The following is a 21,365-nucleotide window of genomic DNA, read 5'->3' as shown; positions in this document are numbered from 1 at the left end:
TGTGCCGGCAGGGGAACGGCTGTTCTCCCGTGTCCCGGAGACTGTGCCCGCAGGGGAGCGGCTGTTCTCCCTTGTCCCGGAGAATGTGCCGGCAAGGTATCGGCTGTTCTCCCGTGTCCCGGAGACTGTGCCCGCAGGGGAGCGGCTGTTCTCCCGTGTCCCGGAGACTGTGCCGGCAGGGGAGCGGCTGTTCCCCCGTGTCCCAGAGACTGTGCCTGCAGGGGAGCGGCTGTTCTCCCGTCTCCCGGAGACTGTGCCTGCAGGGGAGCGGCTGTTCTCCCGTGTCCCGGAGACTATGCCGGCATGGGAGCGGCTGTTCTCCCGTGTCGCAGAGACTGTGCCGGCAGGGGAGCGGCTGTTCTCCCGTGTCGCAGAGACTGTGCCGGCAGGGGAACGGCTGTTCTCCCGTGTCCCGGAGACTGTGTCCGCAGGGGAGCGGCTGTTCTCCCGTGTCGCGGAGACAGTGCCGGCAGGGGAGCGGCTGTTCTCCCCGTGTCCCGGAGACTATGCCGGCATGGGAGCGGCTGTTCTCCCGTGTCGCAGAGACTGTGCCGGCAGGGGAGCGGCTGTTCTCCCGTGTCGCAGAGACTGTGCCGGCAGGGGAACGGCTGTTCTCCCGTGTCCCGGAGACTGTGCCCGCAGGGGAGCGGCTGTTCTCCCTTGTCCCGGAGAATGTGCCGGCAAGGTATCGGCTGTTCTCCCGTGTCCCGGAGACTGTGCCCGCAGGGGAGCGGCTGTTCTCCCGTGTCCCGGAGACTGTGCCGGCAGGGGAGCGGCTGTTCCCCCGTGTCCCAGAGACTGTGCCTGCAGGGGAGCGGCTGTTCTCCCGTCTCCCGGAGACTGTGCCTGCAGGGGAGCGGCTGTTCTCCCGTGTCCCGGAGACTATGCCGGCATGGGAGCGGCTGTTCTCCCGTGTCGCAGAGACTGTGCCGGCAGGGGAGCGGCTGTTCTCCCGTGTCGCAGAGACTGTGCCGGCAGGGGAACGGCTGTTCTCCCGTGTCCCGGAGACTGTGTCCGCAGGGGAGCGGCTGTTCTCCCGTGTCGCGGAGACAGTGCCGGCAGGGGAGCGGCTGTTCTCCCGTGTCCCGGAGACTGTGCCGGCAGGGGAGCGGCTGTTCTCCCCGTGTCCCGGAGACTGTGCCGGCAGGGGAGCGGCTGTTCTCCCGTGTCGCAGAGACTGTGCCGGCAGGGGAGCGGCTGTTCTCCCGTGTCCCGGAGACTGTGCCGGCAGGGGAGCGGCTGTTCTCCCTTGTCCCGGAGACTGTGCCGGCAGGGGAGCGGCTGTTCTCCCGTGTCGCAGAGACTGTGCCGACAGGGGAGCGGCTATTCTCCCGTGTCCCGGAGACTGTGCCGGCAGGGGAGCGGCTGTACTCCCGTGTCCCGGAGACTGTGCCGGCAGGGGAGCGGCTGTTCTCCCGTGTCGCAGAGACTGTGCCGGCAGGGGAGCGGCTGTTCTCCCGTGTCCCGGAGACTGTGCCGGCAGGGGAGCGGCTGTTCTCCCGTGTCGCAGAGACTGTGCCGGCAGGGGAGCGGCTGTTCTCCCGTGTCGCAGAGACTGTGCCGGCAGGGGAGCGGCTGTTCTCCCGTGTCGCAGAGACTGTGCCGGCAGGGGAGCGGCTGTTCTCCCGTGTCCCGGAGACTGTGCCGGCAGGGGAGCGGCTGTTCTCCCGTGTCCCAGAGACTGTGCCGGCAGGGGAGCGGCTGTTCTCCCGTGTCGCAGAGACTGTGCCGACAGGGGAGCGGCTGTTCTCCCGTGTCCCAGAGACTGTGCCCGCAGGGGAGCGGCTGTTCTCCCGTGTCCCGGAGACTGTGCCGGCAGGGGAGCGGCTGTTCTCCCGTGTCGCAGAGACTGTGCCGGCAGGGGAGCGGCTGTTCTCCCGTGTCGCAGAGACTGTGCCGACAGGGGAGCGGCTGTTCTCCCGTGTCGCAGAGACTGTGCCGGCAGGGGAGCGGCTGTTCTCCCGTGTCGCAGAGAATGTGCCGACAGGGGAGCGGCTGTTCTCCCGTGTCGCAGAGACTGTGCCGACAGGGGAGCGGCTGTTCTCCCGTGTCGCAGAGACTGTGCCGGCAGGGGAGCGGCTGTTCTCCCGTGTCGCAGAGACTGTGCCGGCAGTGGAGCGGCTGTTCTCCCGTGTCCCGGAGACTATGCCGGCAGGGGAGCGGCTGTTCTCCCGTGTCCCGGAGACTGTGCCGGCAGGGGAGCGGCTGTTCTCCCGTGTCCCGGAGACTGTCCCGGCAGGGGAGCGGCTGTTCTCCCGTGTCCCAGAGACTGTGCCGGCAGTGGAGCGGCTGTTCTCCCGTGTCCCGGAGACTATGCCGGCAGGGGAGCGGCTGTTCTCCGGGACTCCGTGTCGCAGAGACTGTGCCGGCAGGGGAGCGGCTGTTCTCCCGTGTCCCGGAGACTGTGCCGGCAGGGGAGCGGCTGTTCTCCCTTGTCGCAGAGACTGTGACGGCAGGGGAGCGGCTGTTCTCCCGTGTCCCGGAGACTGTGCCGACAGGGGAGCGGCTGTTCTCCCGTGTCGCAGAGACTGTGCCGGCAGGGGAGCGGCTGTTCTCCCGTGTCGCGGAGACTGTGCCGGCAGGGGAGCGGCTGTTCTCCCGTGTCGCAGAGACTGTGCCGGCAGGGGAGCGGCTGTTCTCCCGTGTCCCGGAGACTGTGCCGGCAGGGGAGCGTCTGTTCTCCCGTGTCCCGGAGACTGTGCCGACAGGGGAGCGGCTGTTCTCCCGTGTCCCGGAGACTGTGCCGACAGGGGAGCGGCTGTTCTCCCGTGTCCCGGAGACTGTGCCGACAGGGGAGCGGCTGTTCTCCCGTGTCCCGGAGACTGTGCCGACAGGGGAGCGGCTGTTCTCCCGTGTCCCGGAGACTGTACCGGCAGGGGAGCGGCTGTTCTCCCGTGTCCCAGAGACTGTGCCGGCAGGGGAGCGGCTGTTCTCCCGTGTCCCGGAGACTGTGCCGGCAGGGGAGCGGCTGTTCTCCCGTGTCGCAGAGACTGTGCCGGCAGGGGAGCGGCTGTTCTCCCGTGTCCCGGAGACTGTGCCGGCAGAGGAGCGGCTGTTCTCCCGTGTCCCGGAGACTGTGCCGGCAGGGGAGCGGCTGTTCTCCCGTGTCCCGGAGACTGTGCCGGCAGGGGAGCGGCTGTCCTCCCGTGTCGCAGAGACTGTGCCGGCAGGGGAGCGGCTGTTCTCCCGTGTCCCGGAGACTGTGCCGGCAGGGGAGCGGCTGTTCTCCCGTGTCTCTGAGACTGTGCCGGCAGGGGAGCGGCTGTTCTCCCGTGTCCCGGAGACTGTGCCGGCAGGGGAGCGGCTGTTCTCCCGTGTCCCGGAGACTGTGCCGGCAGGGGAGCGGCTGTTCTCCCGTGTCCCGGAGACTGTGCCGGCAGGGGAGCGGCTGTTCTCCCGTGTCCCGGAGACTGTGCCGGCAGGGGAGCGGCTGTTCTCCCGTGTCCCAGAGACTGTGCCGGCAGGGGAGCGGCTGTTCTCCCGTGTTGCGGAGACTGTGCCGGCAGGGGAGCGGCTGTTCTCCCGTGTCCCGGAGACTGTGCCGGCAGGGGAGCGGCTGTTCTCCCGTGTCCCGGAGACTGTGCCGACAGGGGAGCGGCTGTTCTCCCGTGTCCCGGAGACTGTGCCGGCAGAGGAGCGGCTGTTCTCCCGTGTCGCAGAGACTGTGCCGGCAGGGGAGCGGCTGTTCTCCCGTGTCGCGGAGACTGTGCTGGCAGGGGAGCGGCTGTTCTCCCGTGTCCCGGAGACTGTGCCGGCAGGGGAGCGGCTGTTCTCCCGTGTCGCAGAGACTGTGCCGGCAGGGGAGCGGCTGTTCTCCCGTGTCGCGGAGACTGTGCCGGCAGGGGAGCGGCTGTTCTCCCGTGTCGCGGAGACTGTGCCGGCAGGGGAGCGGCTGTTCTCCCGTGTCCCAGAGACTGTGCCGGCAGGGGAGCGGCTGTTCTCCCGTGTCCCAGAGACTGTGCCGGCAGGGGAGCGGCTGTTCTCCCGTGTCCCGGAGACTGTGCCGGCAGGGGAGCGGCTGTTCTCCCGTGTCTCTGAGACTGTGCCGGCAGGGGAGCGGCTGTTCTCCCGTGTCCCGGAGACTGTGCCGGCAGGGGAGCGGCTGTACTCCCGTGTCGCAGAGACTGTGCCGGCAGGGGAGCGGCTGTTCTCCCGTGTCGCAGAGACTGTGCCGGCAGGGGAGCGGCTGTTCTCCCGTGTCGCAGAGACTGTGCCGGCAGAGGAGCGGCTGTTCTCCCGTGTCCCGGAGACTGTGCCGGCAGGGGAGAGGCTGTTCTCCCGTGTCGCAGAGACTGTGCCGGCAGGGGAGCGGCTGTTCTCCCGTGTAGCAGAGACTGTGCCGGCATGGGAGCGGCTGTTCTCCCGTGTCCCAGAGACTGTGCCGGCAGGGGAGCGGCTGTTCTCCCGTGTCGCAGAGACTGTGCCGGCAGGGGAGCGGCTGTTCTCCCGTGTCCCGGAGACTGTGCCGGCAGGGGAGCGGCTGTTCTCCCGTGTCGCAGAGACTGTGCCGGCAGGGGAGCGGCTGTTCTCCTGCGTCCCGGAGACTGTGCCGGCTGGGGAGCGGCTGTTCTCCCGTGTCGCAGAGACTGCCGGCAGGGGAGCGGCTGTTCTCCCGTGTCGCGGAGACTGTGCCGGCAGGGGAGCGGCTGTTCTCCCGTGTCGCAGAGACTGTGCCGGCAGGGGAGCGGCTGTTCTCCCGTGTCCCGGAGACTGTGCCGGCAGGGGAGCGGCTGTACTCCCGTGTCCCGGAGACCGTGCCGGCAGGGGAGCGGCTGTTCACCCGTGTCCCGGAGACTGTGCCGGCAGGGGAGCGGCTGTTCTCCCGTTTCGCAGAGACTGTGCCGGCATGGGAGCGGCTGTTCTCCCTTGTCCCAGAGACTGTGCCGGCAGGGGAGCGGCTGTTCTCCCGTGTCGCAGAGACTGTGCCGGCAGGGGAGCGGCTGTTCTCCCGTGTCCCGGAGACTGTGCCGGCAGGGGAGCGGCTGTTCTCCCGTGTCGCGGAGACTGTGCCGGCAGGGGAGCGGCTGTTCTCCCGTGTCCCGGAGACTGTGCCGGCAGGGGAGCGGCTGTTCCCCAGTGTCCCGGAGACTGTGCCGGCAGGGGAGCGGCTGTTCTCCCGTGTCCCGGAGACTGTGCCGACAGGGGAGCGGCTGTTCTCCCGTGTCCCGGAGACTGTGCCGGCAGGGGAGCGGCTGTTCTCCCGTGTCGCAGAGACTGCCGGCAGGGGAGCGGCTGTTCTCCCGTGTCCCGGAGACTGCCGGCAGGGGAGCGGCTGTTCTCCCGTGTCGCAGAGACTGCCGGCAGGGGAGCGGCTGTTCTCCCGTGTCGCAGAGACTGCCGGCAGGGGAGCGGCTGTTCTCCCGTGTCGCAGAGACTGTGCCGGCAGGGGAGCGGCTGTTCTCCCGTGTCCCGGAGACTGTGCCGACAGGGGAGCGGCTGTTCTCCCGTGTCCCGGAGACTGTGCCGGCAGGGGAGCGGCTGTTCCCCCGTGTCCCGGAGACTGTGCCGGCAGGGGAGCGGCTGTTCTCCCGTGTCCCGGAGACTGTGCCCGCAGGGGAGCGGCTGTTCTCCCATGTCGCAGAGACTGTGCCCGCAGGGGAGCGGCTGTTCTCCCGTGTCCCAGAGACTGTGCCGGCAGGGGAGCGGCTGTCCTCCCGTGTCCCGGAGACTGTGCCGGCAGGGGAGCGGCTGTCCTCCCGTGTCGCAGAGACTGTGCCCGCAGGGGAGCGGCTGTTTTCCCGTGTCGCAGAGACTGTGCCGGCAGGGGAGCGGCTGTTCTCCCGTGTCGCAGAGACTGTGCCGGCAGGGGATCGGCTGTTCTCCCGTGTCCCAGAGACTGTGCTGGCAGGGGAGCGGCTGTTCTCCCGTGTCGCAGAGACTGTGCCGGCAGGGGAGCGGCTGTTCTCCCGTGTCGCAGAGACTGTGCCGGCAGGGGATCGGCTGTTCTCCCGTGTCGCAGAGACTGTGCCGGCAGGGGAGCGTCTGTTCTCCCGTTTCGCAGAGACTGTGCCGGCAGGGGAGCGGCTGTTCTCCCGTGTCCCGGAGACTGTGCCGGCAGGGCAGCGTCTGTTCTCCCGTGTCGCGGAGACTGTGCCGGCAGGGGAGCGGCTGTTCTCCCGTGTCCCGGAGACTGTGCCGGCAGGGGAGCGGCTGTTCTCCCGTGTCCCGGAGACTGTGCCGGCAGGGGAGCGGCTGTTCTCCCGTGTCCCGGAGACTGTGCCGACAGGGGAGCGGCTGTTCTCCCGTGTCCCGGAGACTGTGCCGGCAGGGGAGCGGCTGTTCTCCCGTGTCCCGGAGACTGTGCCGGCAGGGGAGCGGCTGTTCTCCCGTGTCCCGGAGACTGTGCCGGCAGGGGAGCGGCTGTTCTCCCGTGTCCCAGAGACTGTGCCGGCAGCGGAGCGGCTGTTCTCCCGTGTCCCAGAGACTGTGCCGGCAGGGGAGCGGCTGTTCTCCCGTGTCGCGGAGACTGTGCCGGCAGGGGAGCGGCTGTTCTCCCGTGTCGCGGAGACTGTGCCCGCAGGGGAGCGGCTGTTCTCCCGTTTCGCAGAGACTGTGCCGGCAGGGGAGCGGCTGTTCTCCCGTGTCGCGGAGACTGTGCCGGCAGGGGAGCGGCTGTTCTCCCGTGTCGCGGAGACTGTGCCGGCAGGGGAGCGGCTGTTCTCCCGTGTCCCGGAGACTGTGCCGGCAGGGGAGCGGCTGTTCTCCCGTGTCCCGGAGACTGTGCCGGCAGGGGAGCGGCTGTTCTCCCGTGTCCCGGAGACTGTGCCGGCAGGGGAGCGGCTGTTCTCCCGTTTCCCGGAGACTGTGCCGGCAGGGGAGCGGCTGTTCTCCCGCGTCCCGGAGACTGTGCCGGCAGTGGAGCGGCTGTTCTCCCGCGTCCCGGAGACTGTGCCGGCAGGGGAGCGGCTGTTCTCCGGCGTCCCGGAGACTGTGCCGGCAGGGGAGCGGCTGTTCTCCGGTGTCCCGGAGACTGTGCCGGCAGGGGAGCGGCTGTTCTCCCGCGTCCCGGAGACTGTGCCGGCAGGGGAGCGGCTGTTCTCCGGTGTCCCGGAGACTGTGCCGGCAGTGGAGCGGCTGTTCTCCCGCGTCCCGGAGACTGTGCCGGCAGGGGAGCGGCTGTTCTCCGGTGTCCCGGAGACTGTGCCGGCAGGGGAGCGGCTGTTCTCCCGCGTCCCAGAGACTGTGCCGGCAGTGGAGCGGCTGTTCTCCCGCGTCCCGGAGACTGTGCCGGCAGGGGAGCGGCTGTTCTCCCGTGTCGCAGAGACTGTGCCGGCAGGGGAGCCGCTGTTCTCCCGTTTCGCAGAGACTGTGCCGGCAGGGGAGCGGCTGTTCTCCCGTGTCCCGGAGACTGTGCCGGCAGGGGAGCGGCTGTTCTCCCGTGTCCCGGAGACTGTGCCGGCAGGGGAGCGGCTGTACTCCCGTGTCGCGGAGACTGTGCCGGCAGGGGAGCGGCTGTTCTCCTGTGTCCCGGAGACTGTGCCGGCAGGGGAGCGGCTGTTCTCCCGTGTCGCAGAGACTGTGCCGGCAGGGGAGCGGCTGTTCTCCCGTGTCGCGGAGACTGTGCCGGCAGGGGTGCGTCTGTTCTCCCGTGTCGCAGAGACTGTGCCGGCAGGGGAGCGGCTGTTCTCCCGTGTCCCAGAGACTGTACCGGCAGGGGAGCGGCTGTTCTCCCGTGTCGCAGAGACTGTGCCGGCAGGGGAGCGGCTGTTCTCCCGTGTCGCAGAGACTGTGCCGGCAGGGGAGCGGCTGTTCTCCCGTGTCGCAGAGACTGTGCCGGCAGAGGAGCGGCTGTTCTCCCGTGTCCCGGAGACTGTGCCGGCAGGGGAGCGGCTGTTCTCCCGTGTCGCAGAGACTGTGCCGGCAGGGGAGCGGCTGTTCTCCCGTGTCGCAGAGACTGTGCCGGCAGGGGAGCGGCTGTTCTCCCGTGTCGCAGAGACTGTGCCGGCAGAGGAGCGGCTGTTCTCCCGTGTCCCGGAGACTGTGCCGGCAGGGGAGAGGCTGTTCTCCCGTGTCGCAGAGACTGTGCCGGCAGGGGAGCGGCTGTTCTCCCATGTAGCAGAGACTGTGCCGGCATGGGAGCGGCTGTTCTCCCGTGTCCCAGAGACTGTGCCGGCAGGGGAGCGGCTGTTCTCCCGTGTCGCAGAGACTGTGCCGGCAGGGGAGCGGCTGTTCTCCCGTGTCGCAGAGACTGTGCCGGCAGGGGAGCGGCTGTTCTCCCGCGTCCCGGAGACTGTGCCGGCAGGGGAGCGGCTGTTCTCCCGCGTCCCGGAGACTGTGCCGGCTGGGGAGCGGCTGTTCTCCCGTGTCGCAGAGACTGCCGGCAGGGGAGCGGCTGTTCTCCCGTGTCGCGGAGACTGTGCCGGCAGGGGAGCGGCTGTTCTCCCGTGTCGCAGAGACTGTGCCGGCAGGGGAGCGGCTGTTCACCCGTGTCCCGGAGACTGTGCCGGCAGGGGAGCGGCTGTTCTCCCGTTTCGCAGAGACTGTGCCGGCATGGGAGCGGCTGTTCTCCCTTGTCCCAGAGACTGTGCCGGCAGGGGAGCGGCTGTTCTCCCGTGTCGCAGAGACTGTGCCGGCAGGGGAGCGGCTGTTCTCCCGTGTCCCGGAGACTGTGCCGGCAGGGGAGCGGCTGTTCTCCCGTGTCCCGGAGACTGTGCCGACAGGGGAGCGGCTGTTCTCCCGTGTCCCGGAGACTGTGCCGGCAGGGGAGCGGCTGTTCTGCCGTGTCCCGGAGACTGTGCCGGCAGGGGTGCGGCTGTTCACCCGTGTCCCGGAGACTGTGCCGGCAGGGGAGCGGCTGTTCTCCCGTGTCCCGGAGACTGTGCCGGCAGGGGAGCGGCTGTTCTCCCGTGTCCCGGAGACTGTGCCGACAGGGGAGCGGCTGTTCTCCCGTGTCCCGGAGACTGTGCCGGCAGGGGAGCGGCTGTTCTGCCGTGTCCCGGAGACTGTGCCGGCAGGGGTGCGGCTGTTCACCCGTGTCCCGGAGACTGTGCCGGCAGGGGAGCGGCTGTTCTCCCGTGTCCCGGAGACTGTGCCGGCAGGGGAGCGGCTGTTCCCCCGTGTCCCGGAGACTGTGCCGGCAGGGGAGCGGCTGTTCTCCCGTGTCCCGGAGACTGTGCCGACAGGGGAGCGGCTGTTCTCCCGTGTCCCGGAGACTGTGCCGGCAGGGGAGCGGCTGTTCTCCCGTGTCGCAGAGACTGCCGGCAGGGGAGCGGCTGTTCTCCCGTGTCGCAGAGACTGTGCCGGCAGGGGAGCGGCTGTTCTCCCGTGTCCCGGAGACTGTGCCGACAGGGGAGCGGCTGTTCTCCCGTGTCCCGGAGACTGTGCCGGCAGGGGAGCGGCTGTTCCCCCGTGTCCCGGAGACTGTGCCGGCAGGGGAGCGGCTGTTCTCCCGTGTCCCGGAGACTCTGCCCGCAGGGGAGCGGCTGTTCTCCCATGTCGCAGAGACTGTGCCCGCAGGGGAGAGGCTGTTATCCCGTGTCGCGGAGACTGTGCCCGCAGGGGAGCGGCTGTTCTCCCGTGTCCCAGAGACTGTGCCGGCAGGGGAGCGGCTGTTCTCCCGTGTCCCGGAGACTGTGCCGGCAGGGGAGCGGCTGTTCTCCCGTGTCCCAGAGACTGTGCCGGCAGGGGAGCGGCTGTTCTCCCGCGTCCCGGAGACTGTGCCCGCAGGGGAGCGGCTGTTCTCCCGCGTCCCGGAGACTGTGCCGGCAGGGGAGTGGCTGTTCTCCCGTGTCGCAGAGACTGTGCCAGCAGGGGAGCGGCTGTTCTCCCGTGTCCCGGAGACTGTGCCGGCAGGGGAGCGGCTGTCCTCCCGTGTCGCAGAGACTGTGCCCGCAGGGGAGCGGCTGTTTTCCCGTGTCGCAGAGACTGTGCCCGCAGGGGAGCGGCTGTCCTCCCGTGTCGCAGAGACTGTGCCCGCAGGGGAGCGGCTGTTCTCCCGTGTCGCAGAGACTGTGCCGGCAGGGGAGCGTCTGTTCTCCCGTTTCGCAGAGACTGTGCCGGCAGGGGAGCGGCTGTTCTCCCGTGTCCCGGAGACTGTGCCGGCAGGGCAGCGTCTGTTCTCCCGTGTCGCGGAGACTGTGCCGGCAGGGGAGCGGCTGTTCTCCCGTGTCGCAGAGACTGTGCCCGCAGGGGAGCGGCTGTTCTCCCGTGTCGCAGAGACTGTGCCGGCAGGGGAGCGGCTGTTCTCCCGTGTCCCGGAGACTGTGCCGGCAGGGGAGCGGCTGTTCTCTCGTGTCCCGGAGACTGTGCCGGCAGGGGAGCGGCTGTTCTCCTTTGTCCCAGAGACTGTGCCCGCAGGGGAGCGGCTGTTCTCCCGTGTCGCAGAGACTGTGCCGGCAGGGGAGCGGCTGTACTCCCGTGTCCCGGAGACTGTGCCGGCAGGGGAGCGGCTGTTCTCCGGTGTCCCGGAGACTGTGCCGGCAGGGGAGCGGCTGTTCTCCCGCGTCCCGGAGACTGTGCCGGCAGGGGAGCGGCTGTTCTCCGGTGTCCCGGAGACTGTGCCGGCAGTGGAGCGGCTGTTCTCCCGCGTCCCGGAGACTGTGCCGGCAGGGGAGCGGCTGTTCTCCGGTGTCCCGGAGACTGTGCCGGCAGGGGAGCGGCTGTTCTCCCGCGTCCCAGAGACTGTGCCGGCAGTGGAGCGGCTGTTCTCCCGCGTCCCGGAGACTGTGCCGGCAGGGGAGCGGCTGTTCTCCCGTGTCGCAGAGACTGTGCCGGCAGGGGAGCCGCTGTTCTCCCGTTTCGCAGAGACTGTGCCGGCAGGGGAGCGGCTGTTCTCCCGTGTCCCGGAGACTGTGCCGGCAGGGGAGCGGCTGTTCTCCCGTGTCCCGGAGACTGTGCCGGCAGGGGAGCGGCTGTACTCCCGTGTCGCGGAGACTGTGCCGGCAGGGGAGCGGCTGTTCTCCTGTGTCCCGGAGACTGTGCCGGCAGGGGAGCGGCTGTTCTCCCGTGTCGCAGAGACTGTGCCGGCAGGGGAGCGGCTGTTCTCCCGTGTCGCGGAGACTGTGCCGGCAGGGGTGCGTCTGTTCTCCCGTGTCGCAGAGACTGTGCCGGCAGGGGAGCGGCTGTTCTCCCGTGTCCCAGAGACTGTACCGGCAGGGGAGCGGCTGTTCTCCCGTGTCGCAGAGACTGTGCCGGCAGGGGAGCGGCTGTTCTCCCGTGTCGCAGAGACTGTGCCGGCAGGGGAGCGGCTGTTCTCCCGTGTCGCAGAGACTGTGCCGGCAGAGGAGCGGCTGTTCTCCCGTGTCCCGGAGACTGTGCCGGCAGGGGAGCGGCTGTTCTCCCGCGTCCCGGAGACTGTGCCGGCTGGGGAGCGGCTGTTCTCCCGTGTCGCAGAGACTGCCGGCAGGGGAGCGGCTGTTCTCCCGTGTCGCGGAGACTGTGCCGGCAGGGGAGCGGCTGTTCTCCCGTGTCGCAGAGACTGTGCCGGCAGGGGAGCGGCTGTTCTCCCGTGTCCCGGAGACTGTGCCGGCAGGGGAGCGGCTGTACTCCCGTGTCCCTGAGACCGTGCCGGCAGGGGAGCGGCTGTTCACCCGTGTCCCGGAGACTGTGCCGGCAGGGGAGCGGCTGTTCTCCCGTTTCGCAGAGACTGTGCCGGCATGGGAGCGGCTGTTCTCCCTTGTCCCAGAGACTGTGCCGGCAGGGGAGCGGCTGTTCTCCCGTGTCGCAGAGACTGTGCCGGCAGGGGAGCGGCTGTTCTCCCGTGTCCCGGAGACTGTGCCGGCAGGGGAGCGGCTGTTCTCCCGTGTCCCGGAGACTGTGCCGGCAGGGGAGCGGCTGTTCTGCCGTGTCCCGGAGACTGTGCCGGCAGGGGTGCGGCTGTTCACCCGTGTCCCGGAGACTGTGCCGGCAGGGGAGCGGCTGTTCTCCCGTGTCCCGGAGACTGTGCCGGCAGGGGTGCGGCTGTTCACCCGTGTCCCGGAGACTGTGCCGGCAGGGGAGCGGCTGTTCTCCCGTGTCCCGGAGACTGTGCCGGCAGGGGAGCGGCTGTTCTGCCGTGTCCCGGAGACTGTGCCGGCAGGGGTGCGGCTGTTCACCCGTGTCCCGGAGACTGTGCCGGCAGGGGAGCGGCTGTTCTCCCGTGTCCCGGAGACTGTGCCGGCAGGGGAGCGGCTGTTCCCCCGTGTCCCGGAGACTGTGCCGACAGGGGAGCGGCTGTTCTCCCGTGTCCCGGAGACTGTGCCGGCAGGGGAGCGGCTGTTCCCCCGTGTCCCGGAGACTGTGCCGGCAGGGGAGCGGCTGTTCTCCCGTGTCCCGGAGACTGTGCCCGCAGGGGAGCGGCTGTTCTCCCATGTCGCAGAGACTGTGCCCGCAGGGGAGAGGCTGTTATCCCGTGTCGCGGAGACTGTGCCCGCAGGGGAGCGGCTGTTCTCCCGTGTCCCGGAGACTGTGCCGGCAGGGGAGCGGCTGTTCTCCCGTGTCCCGGAGACTGTGCCGGCAGGGGAGCGGCTGTTCTCCCGTGTCCCAGAGACTGTGCCGGCAGGGGAGCGGCTGTTCTCCCGCGTCCCGGAGACTGTGCCCGCAGGGGAGCGGCTGTTCTCCCGTGTCCCGGAGACTGTGCCGGCAGGGGAGCGGCTGTTCTCCCGTGTCGCAGAGACTGTGCCAGCAGGGGAGCGGCTGTTCTCCCGTGTCCCGGAGACTGTGCCGGCAGGGGAGCGGCTGTCCTCCCGTGTCGCAGAGACTGTGCCCGCAGGGGAGCGGCTGTTTTCCCGTGTCGCAGAGACTGTGCCCGCAGGGGAGCGGCTGTCCTCCCGTGTCGCAGAGACTGTGCCCGCAGGGGAGCGGCTGTTCTCCCGTGTCGCAGAGACTGTTCCGGCAGGGGAGCGTCTGTTCTCCCGTTTCGCAGAGACTGTGCCGGCAGGGGAGCGGCTGTTCTCCCGTGTCCCGGAGACTGTGCCGGCAGGGCAGCGTCTGTTCTCCCGTGTCGCGGAGACTGTGCCGGCAGGGGAGCGGCTGTTCTCCCGTGTCGCAGAGACTGTGCCCGCAGGGGAGCGGCTGTTCTCCCGTGTCGCAGAGACTGTGCCGGCAGGGGAGCGGCTGTTCTCCCGTGTCCCGGAGACTGTGCCGGCAGGGGAGCGGCTGTTCTCTCGTGTCCCGGAGACTGTGCCGGCAGGGGAGCGGCTGTTCTCCTTTGTCCCAGAGACTGTGCCCGCAGGGGAGCGGCTGTTCTCCCGTGTCGCAGAGACTGTGCCGGCAGGGGAGCGGCTGTACTCCCGTGTCCCGGAAACTGTGCCGGCAGGGGAGCGGCTGTTCTCCCGTGTCCCAGAGACTGTGCCCGCAGGGGAGCGGCTGTTCTCCCGTGTCCCAGAGACTGTGCCGGCAGGGGAGCGGCTGTTCTCCCGTGTCCCGGAGACTGTGCCGGCAGGGGAGCGGCTGTTCTCCCGTGTCGCAGAGACTGTGCCGGCAGGGGAGCGGCTGTTCTCCCGCGTCCCGGAGACTGTGCCGGCAGAGGAGCGGCTGTTCTCCCGTGTCCCGGAGACTGTGCCGGCAGGGGAGCGGCTGTTCTCCCGTGTCCCGGAGACCATGCCGGCAGGGGAGCGGCTGTTCTCCCGTGTCCCGGAGACTGTGCCGGCAGGGGAGCGGCTGTTCTCCCGTGTCCCGGAGACCGTGCCGGCAGGGGAGCGGCTGTTCTCCCATGTCGCAGAGACTGTGCCGGCAGGGGAGCGGCTGTTCTCCCGTGTCCCGGAGACTGTGCCGGCAGGGCAGCGTCTGTTCTCCCGTGTCGCGGAGACTGTGCCGGCAGGGGAGCGGCTGTTCTCCCGTGTCGCAGAGACTGTGCCCGCAGGGGAGCGGCTGTTCTCCCGTGTCGCAGAGACTGTGCCGGCAGGGGAGCGGCTGTTCTCCCGTGTCCCGGAGACTGTGCCGGCAGGGGAGCGGCTGTTCTCTCGTGTCCCGGAGACTGTGCCGGCAGGGGAGCGGCTGTTCTCCTTTGTCCCAGAGACTGTGCCCGCAGGGGAGCGGCTGTTCTCCCGTGTCGCAGAGACTGTGCCGGCAGGGGAGCGGCTGTACTCCCGTGTCCCGGAGACTGTGCCGGCAGGGGAGCGGCTGTTCTCCGGTGTCCCGGAGACTGTGCCGGCAGGGGAGCGGCTGTTCTCCCGCGTCCCGGAGACTGTGCCGGCAGGGGAGCGGCTGTTCTCCGGTGTCCCGGAGACTGTGCCGGCAGTGGAGCGGCTGTTCTCCCGCGTCCCGGAGACTGTGCCGGCAGGGGAGCGGCTGTTCTCCGGTGTCCCGGAGACTGTGCCGGCAGGGGAGCGGCTGTTCTCCCGCGTCCCAGAGACTGTGCCGGCAGTGGAGCGGCTGTTCTCCCGCGTCCCGGAGACTGTGCCGGCAGGGGAGCGGCTGTTCTCCCGTGTCGCAGAGACTGTGCCGGCAGGGGAGCCGCTGTTCTCCCGTTTCGCAGAGACTGTGCCGGCAGGGGAGCGGCTGTTCTCCCGTGTCCCGGAGACTGTGCCGGCAGGGGAGCGGCTGTTCTCCCGTGTCCCGGAGACTGTGCCGGCAGGGGAGCGGCTGTACTCCCGTGTCGCGGAGACTGTGCCGGCAGGGGAGCGGCTGTTCTCCTGTGTCCCGGAGACTGTGCCGGCAGGGGAGCGGCTGTTCTCCCGTGTCGCAGAGACTGTGCCGGCAGGGGAGCGGCTGTTCTCCCGTGTCGCGGAGACTGTGCCGGCAGGGGTGCGTCTGTTCTCCCGTGTCGCAGAGACTGTGCCGGCAGGGGAGCGGCTGTTCTCCCGTGTCCCAGAGACTGTACCGGCAGGGGAGCGGCTGTTCTCCCGTGTCGCAGAGACTGTGCCGGCAGGGGAGCGGCTGTTCTCCCGTGTCGCAGAGACTGTGCCGGCAGGGGAGCGGCTGTTCTCCCGTGTCGCAGAGACTGTGCCGGCAGAGGAGCGGCTGTTCTCCCGTGTCCCGGAGACTGTGCCGGCAGGGGAGCGGCTGTTCTCCCCGCGTCCCGGAGACTGTGCCGGCTGGGGAGCGGCTGTTCTCCCGTGTCGCAGAGACTGCCGGCAGGGGAGCGGCTGTTCTCCCGTGTCGCGGAGACTGTGCCGGCAGGGGAGCGGCTGTTCTCCCGTGTCGCAGAGACTGTGCCGGCAGGGGAGCGGCTGTTCTCCCGTGTCCCGGAGACTGTGCCGGCAGGGGAGCGGCTGTACTCCCGTGTCCCTGAGACCGTGCCGGCAGGGGAGCGGCTGTTCACCCGTGTCCCGGAGACTGTGCCGGCAGGGGAGCGGCTGTTCTCCCGTTTCGCAGAGACTGTGCCGGCATGGGAGCGGCTGTTCTCCCTTGTCCCAGAGACTGTGCCGGCAGGGGAGCGGCTGTTCTCCCGTGTCGCAGAGACTGTGCCGGCAGGGGAGCGGCTGTTCTCCCGTGTCCCGGAGACTGTGCCGGCAGGGGAGCGGCTGTTCTCCCGTGTCCCGGAGACTGTGCCGGCAGGGGAGCGGCTGTTCTGCCGTGTCCCGGAGACTGTGCCGGCAGGGGTGCGGCTGTTCACCCGTGTCCCGGAGACTGTGCCGGCAGGGGAGCGGCTGTTCTCCCGTGTCCCGGAGACTGTGCCGGCAGGGGTGCGGCTGTTCACCCGTGTCCCGGAGACTGTGCCGGCAGGGGAGCGGCTGTTCTCCCGTGTCCCGGAGACTGTGCCGGCAGGGGAGCGGCTGTTCTGCCGTGTCCCGGAGACTGTGCCGGCAGGGGTGCGGCTGTTCACCCGTGTCCCGGAGACTGTGCCGGCAGGGGAGCGGCTGTTCTCCCGTGTCCCGGAGACTGTGCCGGCAGGGGAGCGGCTGTTCCCCCGTGTCCCGGAGACTGTGCCGACAGGGGAGCGGCTGTTCTCCCGTGTCCCGGAGACTGTGCCGGCAGGGGAGCGGCTGTTCCCCCGTGTCCCGGAGACTGTGCCGGCAGGGGAGCGGCTGTTCTCCCGTGTCCCGGAGACTGTGCCCGCAGGGGAGCGGCTGTTCTCCCATGTCGCAGAGACTGTGCCCGCAGGGGAGAGGCTGTTATCCCGTGTCGCGGAGACTGTGCCCGCAGGGGAGCGGCTGTTCTCCCGTGTCCCGGAGACTGTGCCGGCAGGGGAGCGGCTGTTCTCCCGTGTCCCGGAGACTGTGCCGGCAGGGGAGCGGCTGTTCTCCCGTGTCCCAGAGACTGTGCCGGCAGGGGAGCGGCTGTTCTCCCGCGTCCCGGAGACTGTGCCCGCAGGGGAGCGGCTGTTCTCCCGTGTCCCGGAGACTGTGCCGGCAGGGGAGCGGCTGTTCTCCCGTGTCGCAGAGACTGTGCCAGCAGGGGAGCGGCTGTTCTCCCGTGTCCCGGAGACTGTGCCGGCAGGGGAGCGGCTGTCCTCCCGTGTCGCAGAGACTGTGCCCGCAGGGGAGCGGCTGTTTTCCCGTGTCGCAGAGACTGTGCCCGCAGGGGAGCGGCTGTCCTCCCGTGTCGCAGAGACTGTGCCCGCAGGGGAGCGGCTGTTCTCCCGTGTCGCAGAGACTGTTCCGGCAGGGGAGCGTCTGTTCTCCCGTTTCGCAGAGACTGTGCCGGCAGGGGAGCGGCTGTTCTCCCGTGTCCCGGAGACTGTGCCGGCAGGGCAGCGTCTGTTCTCCCGTGTCGCGGAGACTGTGCCGGCAGGGGAGCGGCTGTTCTCCCGTGTCGCAGAGACTGTGCCCGCAGGGGAGCGGCTGTTCTCCCGTGTCGCAGAGACTGTGCCGGCAGGGGAGCGGCTGTTCTCCCGTGTCCCGGAGACTGTGCCGGCAGGGGAGCGGCTGTTCTCTCGTGTCCCGGAGACTGTGCCGGCAGGGGAGCGGCTGTTCTCCTTTGTCCCAGAGACTGTGCCCGCAGGGGAGCGGCTGTTCTCCCGTGTCGCAGAGACTGTGCCGGCAGGGGAGCGGCTGTACTCCCGTGTCCCGGAAACTGTGCCGGCAGGGGAGCGGCTGTTCTCCCGTGTCCCAGAGACTGTGCCCGCAGGGGAGCGGCTGTTCTCCCGTGTCCCAGAGACTGTGCCGGCAGGGGAGCGGCTGTTCTCCCGTGTCCCGGAGACTGTGCCGGCAGGGGAGCGGCTGTTCTCCCGTGTCGCAGAGACTGTGCCGGCAGGGGAGCGGCTGTTCTCCCGCGTCCCGGAGACTGTGCCGGCAGAGGAGCGGCTGTTCTCCCGTGTCCCGGAGACTGTGCCGGCAGGGGAGCGGCTGTTCTCCCGTGTCCCGGAGACCATGCCGGCAGGGGAGCGGCTGTTCTCCCGTGTCCCGGAGACTGTGCCGGCAGGGGAGCGGCTGTTCTCCCGTGTCCCGGAGACCGTGCCGGCAGGGGAGCGGCTGTTCTCCCATGTCGCAGAGACTGTGCCGGCAGGGGAGCGGCTGTTCTCCCTTGTCCCGGAGAATGTGCCGGCAAGGTATCGGCTGTTCTCCCGTGTCGCAGAGACTGTGCCGGCAGGGGAGCGGCTGTTCTCCCGTGTCGCAGAGACTGTGCCGGCAGGGCAGCGTCTGTTCTCCCGTGTCGCAGAGACTGTGCCGGCAGGGGAGCGGCTGTTCTCCCGTGTCGCAGAGACTGTGCCCGCAGGGGAGCGGCTGTTCTCCCGTGTCCCAGAGACTGTGCCCGCAGGGGAGCGGCTGTTCTCTCGTGTCCCGGAGACTGTGCCGGCAGGGGAGCGGCTGTTCTCCCGTGTCGCAGAGACTGTGCCGGCAGGGGAGCGGCTGTTCTCCCGTGTCCCGGAGACTGTGCCGGCAGGGGAGCGGCTGTTCTCCCGTGTCCCGGAGACTGTGCCGGCAGGGGAGCGGCTGTTCTCCCGTGTCCCGGAGACCGTGCCGGCAGGGGAGCGGCTGTTCTCCCGTGTCGCAGAGACTGTGCCGGCAGGGGAGCGGCTGTTGCTGATGTTGCCTCTGGTGTCGAGCAGCTTCAAGAACAGCCGATGGGAATTGTGTGAGAGACAGGAACTTGCAGGGTCACTGGGAAAGGTCGTGAGGGGATTTGCAACTGATAGGATCATTTTGTTGGGAGTCTGTACAGCGGGCTGAATGTTTAGAAGTTTTACCAGACGCAGCGGCGGCTCTTTGGGCTGATCTCCGGTTATCAGGGTGTTTTCAGGTCAGGTGCTTTATGGAAGGGAGTCTGGTTTGTCGTCATAGAAAACCCAGTCTGTCCCAGCGGTCGGATTGATAAACTGACACAAAGGAGCGATTTGTATTGGACTGAAGGCAGAAACCATTCATTCCTGAGTGGGGCATGAACCTACTGTGCCCTCATCAGACCCATCGCTGCCTGCCCAGGAACCCAGCGGCCTGTTATCCACACAGAGTGTTCCCATTGCTGCCTGTCCAGGAACCCAGGGGCCTGTTATCCACGCAGAGTGTTCCCATCGCTGCCTGTCCAGGAACCCAGGGGCCTGTTATCCACACAGAGTGTTCCCATCGCTGCCTGCCCAGGAACCCAGGGGCCTGTTATCCACACAGAGTGTTCCCATCGCTGCCTGCCCAGGAACCCACGGGCCTGTTATCCACACAGAGTGTTTCCATCGCTGCCTGCCCAGGAACCCAGGGGCCTGTTATCCACACACAACGTTCCCATCGCTGCCTGCCCAGGAACCCAGGGGCCTGTTATCCACACAGAGTGTTCCCATCGCTGCCTGCCCAGGAACCCAGGGGCCTGTTATCCACACAGAGTGTTCCCATCGCTGCCTGCCCAGGAACCCAGGGGCCTGTTATCCACACAGAGTGTTCCAATTGCTGCCTGCCCAGGAACCCAGGGGCCTGTTATCCACACAGAGTGTTCCCATCGCTGCCTGCCCAGGAACCCAGGGGCCTGTTATCCACACAGTGTGTTCCCATCGCTGCCTGCCCAGGAACCCAGGGGCCTGTTATCCACACAGAACGTTCCCATCGCTGTCTGCCCAGGAACCCAGGGGCCTGTTATCCACACAGAACGATCCCACTGCTGCCTGCCCAGGAACCCAGGGGCCTGTTATCCACACAGTGTGTTCCCATCGCTGCCTGCCCAGGAACCCAGGGGCCTGTTATCCACACAGTGTGTTCCCATCGCTGCCTGCCCAGGAACCCAGGGGCCTGTTATCCACACAGAGTGTTCCCATCGCTGCCTGCCCAGGAACCCAGGGGCCTGTTATCCACACACAATGTTCCCATCGCTGCCTGCCCAGGAACCCAGGGATCTGTTATCCACGCAGTGTGATCCCATCGCTGCCTGCCCAGGAACCCAGGGGCCTGTTATCCACACAGTGTGTTCCCATCGCTGCCTGTCCAGGAACCCAGGGGCCTGTTATCCACACACAATGTTCCCATCGCTCCCTGCCCAGGAACCCAGGGGCCTGTTATCCACACAGTGTGATCCCATCGCTGCCTGCCCAGGAACCCAAGAGCCTGTTATCCACACACAATGTTCCCATCTCTCCCTGCCCAGGAACCCAGGGGTCTGTTATCCACACAGAACGATCCCACTGCTGCCTGCCCAGGAACCCAGGGGCCTGTTATCCACACACAATGTTCCCATCGCTCCCTGCCCAGGAGCCCAGGGGCCTGTTATCCACACACAATGTTCCCATCGCTGCCTGCCCAGGAACCCAGTGGCCTGTTATCCACACAGAGTGTTCCCATCGCTGCCTGCCCAGGAACCCAGGGGCCTGTTATCCACACAGAGTGTTCCCATCGCTGCCTGCCCAGGAACCCAGGGGCCTGTTATCCACACACAATGTTCCCATCGCTGCCTGCCCAGGAACCCAGGGGCCTGTTATCCACACAGAGTGTTCCCATCGCTGCCTGCCCAGGAACCCAGGGGCCTGTTATCCACACAGAGTGTTCCCATCGCTGCCTGCCCAGGAACACAGGGGCCTGTTATCCACACAGAACGTTCCCATCGCTGCCTGCCCAGGAACCCAGGGGCCTGTTATCCACACAGAGTGTTCCCATCGCTGCCTGCCCAGGAACCCAGGGGCCTGTTATCCACACACAATGTTCCCATCGCTGCCTGCCCAGGAACCCAGGGGCCTGTTATCCTTACACAATGTTCCCATCGCTGCCTGCCCAGGAACCCAGGGGCCTGTTATCCACACACAACATTCCCATCGCTGCCTGCCCAGGAACCCAGGGGCCTGTTATCCACACACAATGTTCCCATCGCTGTCTGCCCAGGAACCCAGGGGCCTGTTATCCACACACAATGTTCCCATCGCTGCCTGCCCAGGAACCCAGGGGCCTGTTATCCACACACAATGTTCCCATCGCTGCCTGTCCAGGAACCCATCGGCCTATTATCCACACAGAACGTTCCCATCGCTGCCTGTCCAGGAACCCAGGGGCCTGTTATCCACACAGTGTGTTCCCATCGCTCCCTGCCCAGGAACCCAGGGGTCTGTTATCCACACACAATGTTCCCATCGCTGCCTGCCCAGGAACCCAGGGGCCTGTTATCCACACAGAGTGTTCCCATCGCTCCCTGCCCAGGAACCCAGGGGTCTGTTATCCACACAGAACGATCCCACTGCTGCCTGCCCAGGAACCCAGGGGCCTGTTATCCACACAGAGTGTTCCTTGTGGGCAGCTCAGGTGGGCGTGCTGGGGTGTCTCTGCTCATCTGCGGATCTTGTACTCCTGTGTGAGGTGGGGCTCACCCTGTGAAGCAGGGCCTAGCCAGAGCAGGTGCAGATGGAGGTGATGGCCATCACTCCCTCCCCGTTTGTACCGAGTGTGTAGAGGAGGGGTGGGGGGAGGGGGTAATGGAGGCAATGTAACCAGTGACTCAGGGTTCCACCAGAGTGCCTCGCTCACCTGCTCTCTATTCCAGGGCCCCTTGATCGCCACGGCTTTCACAAATGGTTACCACTAAAGCAGGGGCCTGTGAATCTGAAAAAGGAGGTAAGGGTCGGTGCTGCACGCGTGGTGCGGGGGGGAGTGAGTCACGGCTTCCGGGGGGGGGATGGTGTTACAGGTCCCCGTCACCTCCCTCGTGTGAGGTCCACGTGGCCCTTCTCTGGGTCAGCTGAGGAGACCCCAGTCAGTAGAGAGGTTGGATGGGTGGGAGGGAAGGAAATGAACAGAATGGAAGTGTGTGGCTACGCATGTGGCTGGTGAGTGGGGCTGCGCAGAGCCCCACCTTCAGAAACTGGAATTGGTTGGGGGTGGTGGACCAGGAACTAAGTGTGGTGGCTTCCCATTGCTGAAATGGAGCTGGAGAGACGGCCCCTGCCCTGCCTCCCCTCCTCTCGCACCTGCGGGAGTGAGAGGGAGTGGAAGACGGTGCTGCAGTGCCCCTCCTCTTCCATCTTGCCCGCAGTCACAGCTCTACTCCTGCAGATGCTTTGTTTTTGCCAGTGTTAATTTTCCACCAGGCCCCTCGATGGAAACAGAAGATCCCAGTTCTCAGGGAAGCAGTTTTCAGACTTTCTGTTTGCAGTTCCCTCC

The 21,365-nt window shown here is 67.9% G+C and overlaps 1 protein-coding gene across 1 annotated transcript in view; it reads left to right on the top strand.

Moving 5' to 3' along the window:
- LOC140738251 (RNA-binding protein Musashi homolog 1-like) overlaps positions 1-21,365 on the top strand; it is a 201,844-nt gene that overhangs the window by 177,757 nt on the left and 2,722 nt on the right. Inside the window, 1 exon segment of the mRNA XM_073065404.1 lies at positions 20,749-20,819. Coding sequence (XP_072921505.1) covers positions 20,749-20,790 — 42 coding nt within the window. The 3' untranslated portion in view covers positions 20,791-20,819.

Source organism: Hemitrygon akajei, chromosome 14, assembly GCF_048418815.1.
Source record: "Hemitrygon akajei chromosome 14, sHemAka1.3, whole genome shotgun sequence".
Lineage (NCBI taxonomy): Eukaryota > Metazoa > Chordata > Chondrichthyes > Myliobatiformes > Dasyatidae > Hemitrygon > Hemitrygon akajei.
This window is presented reverse-complemented; position numbering and strand designations above follow the sequence as displayed.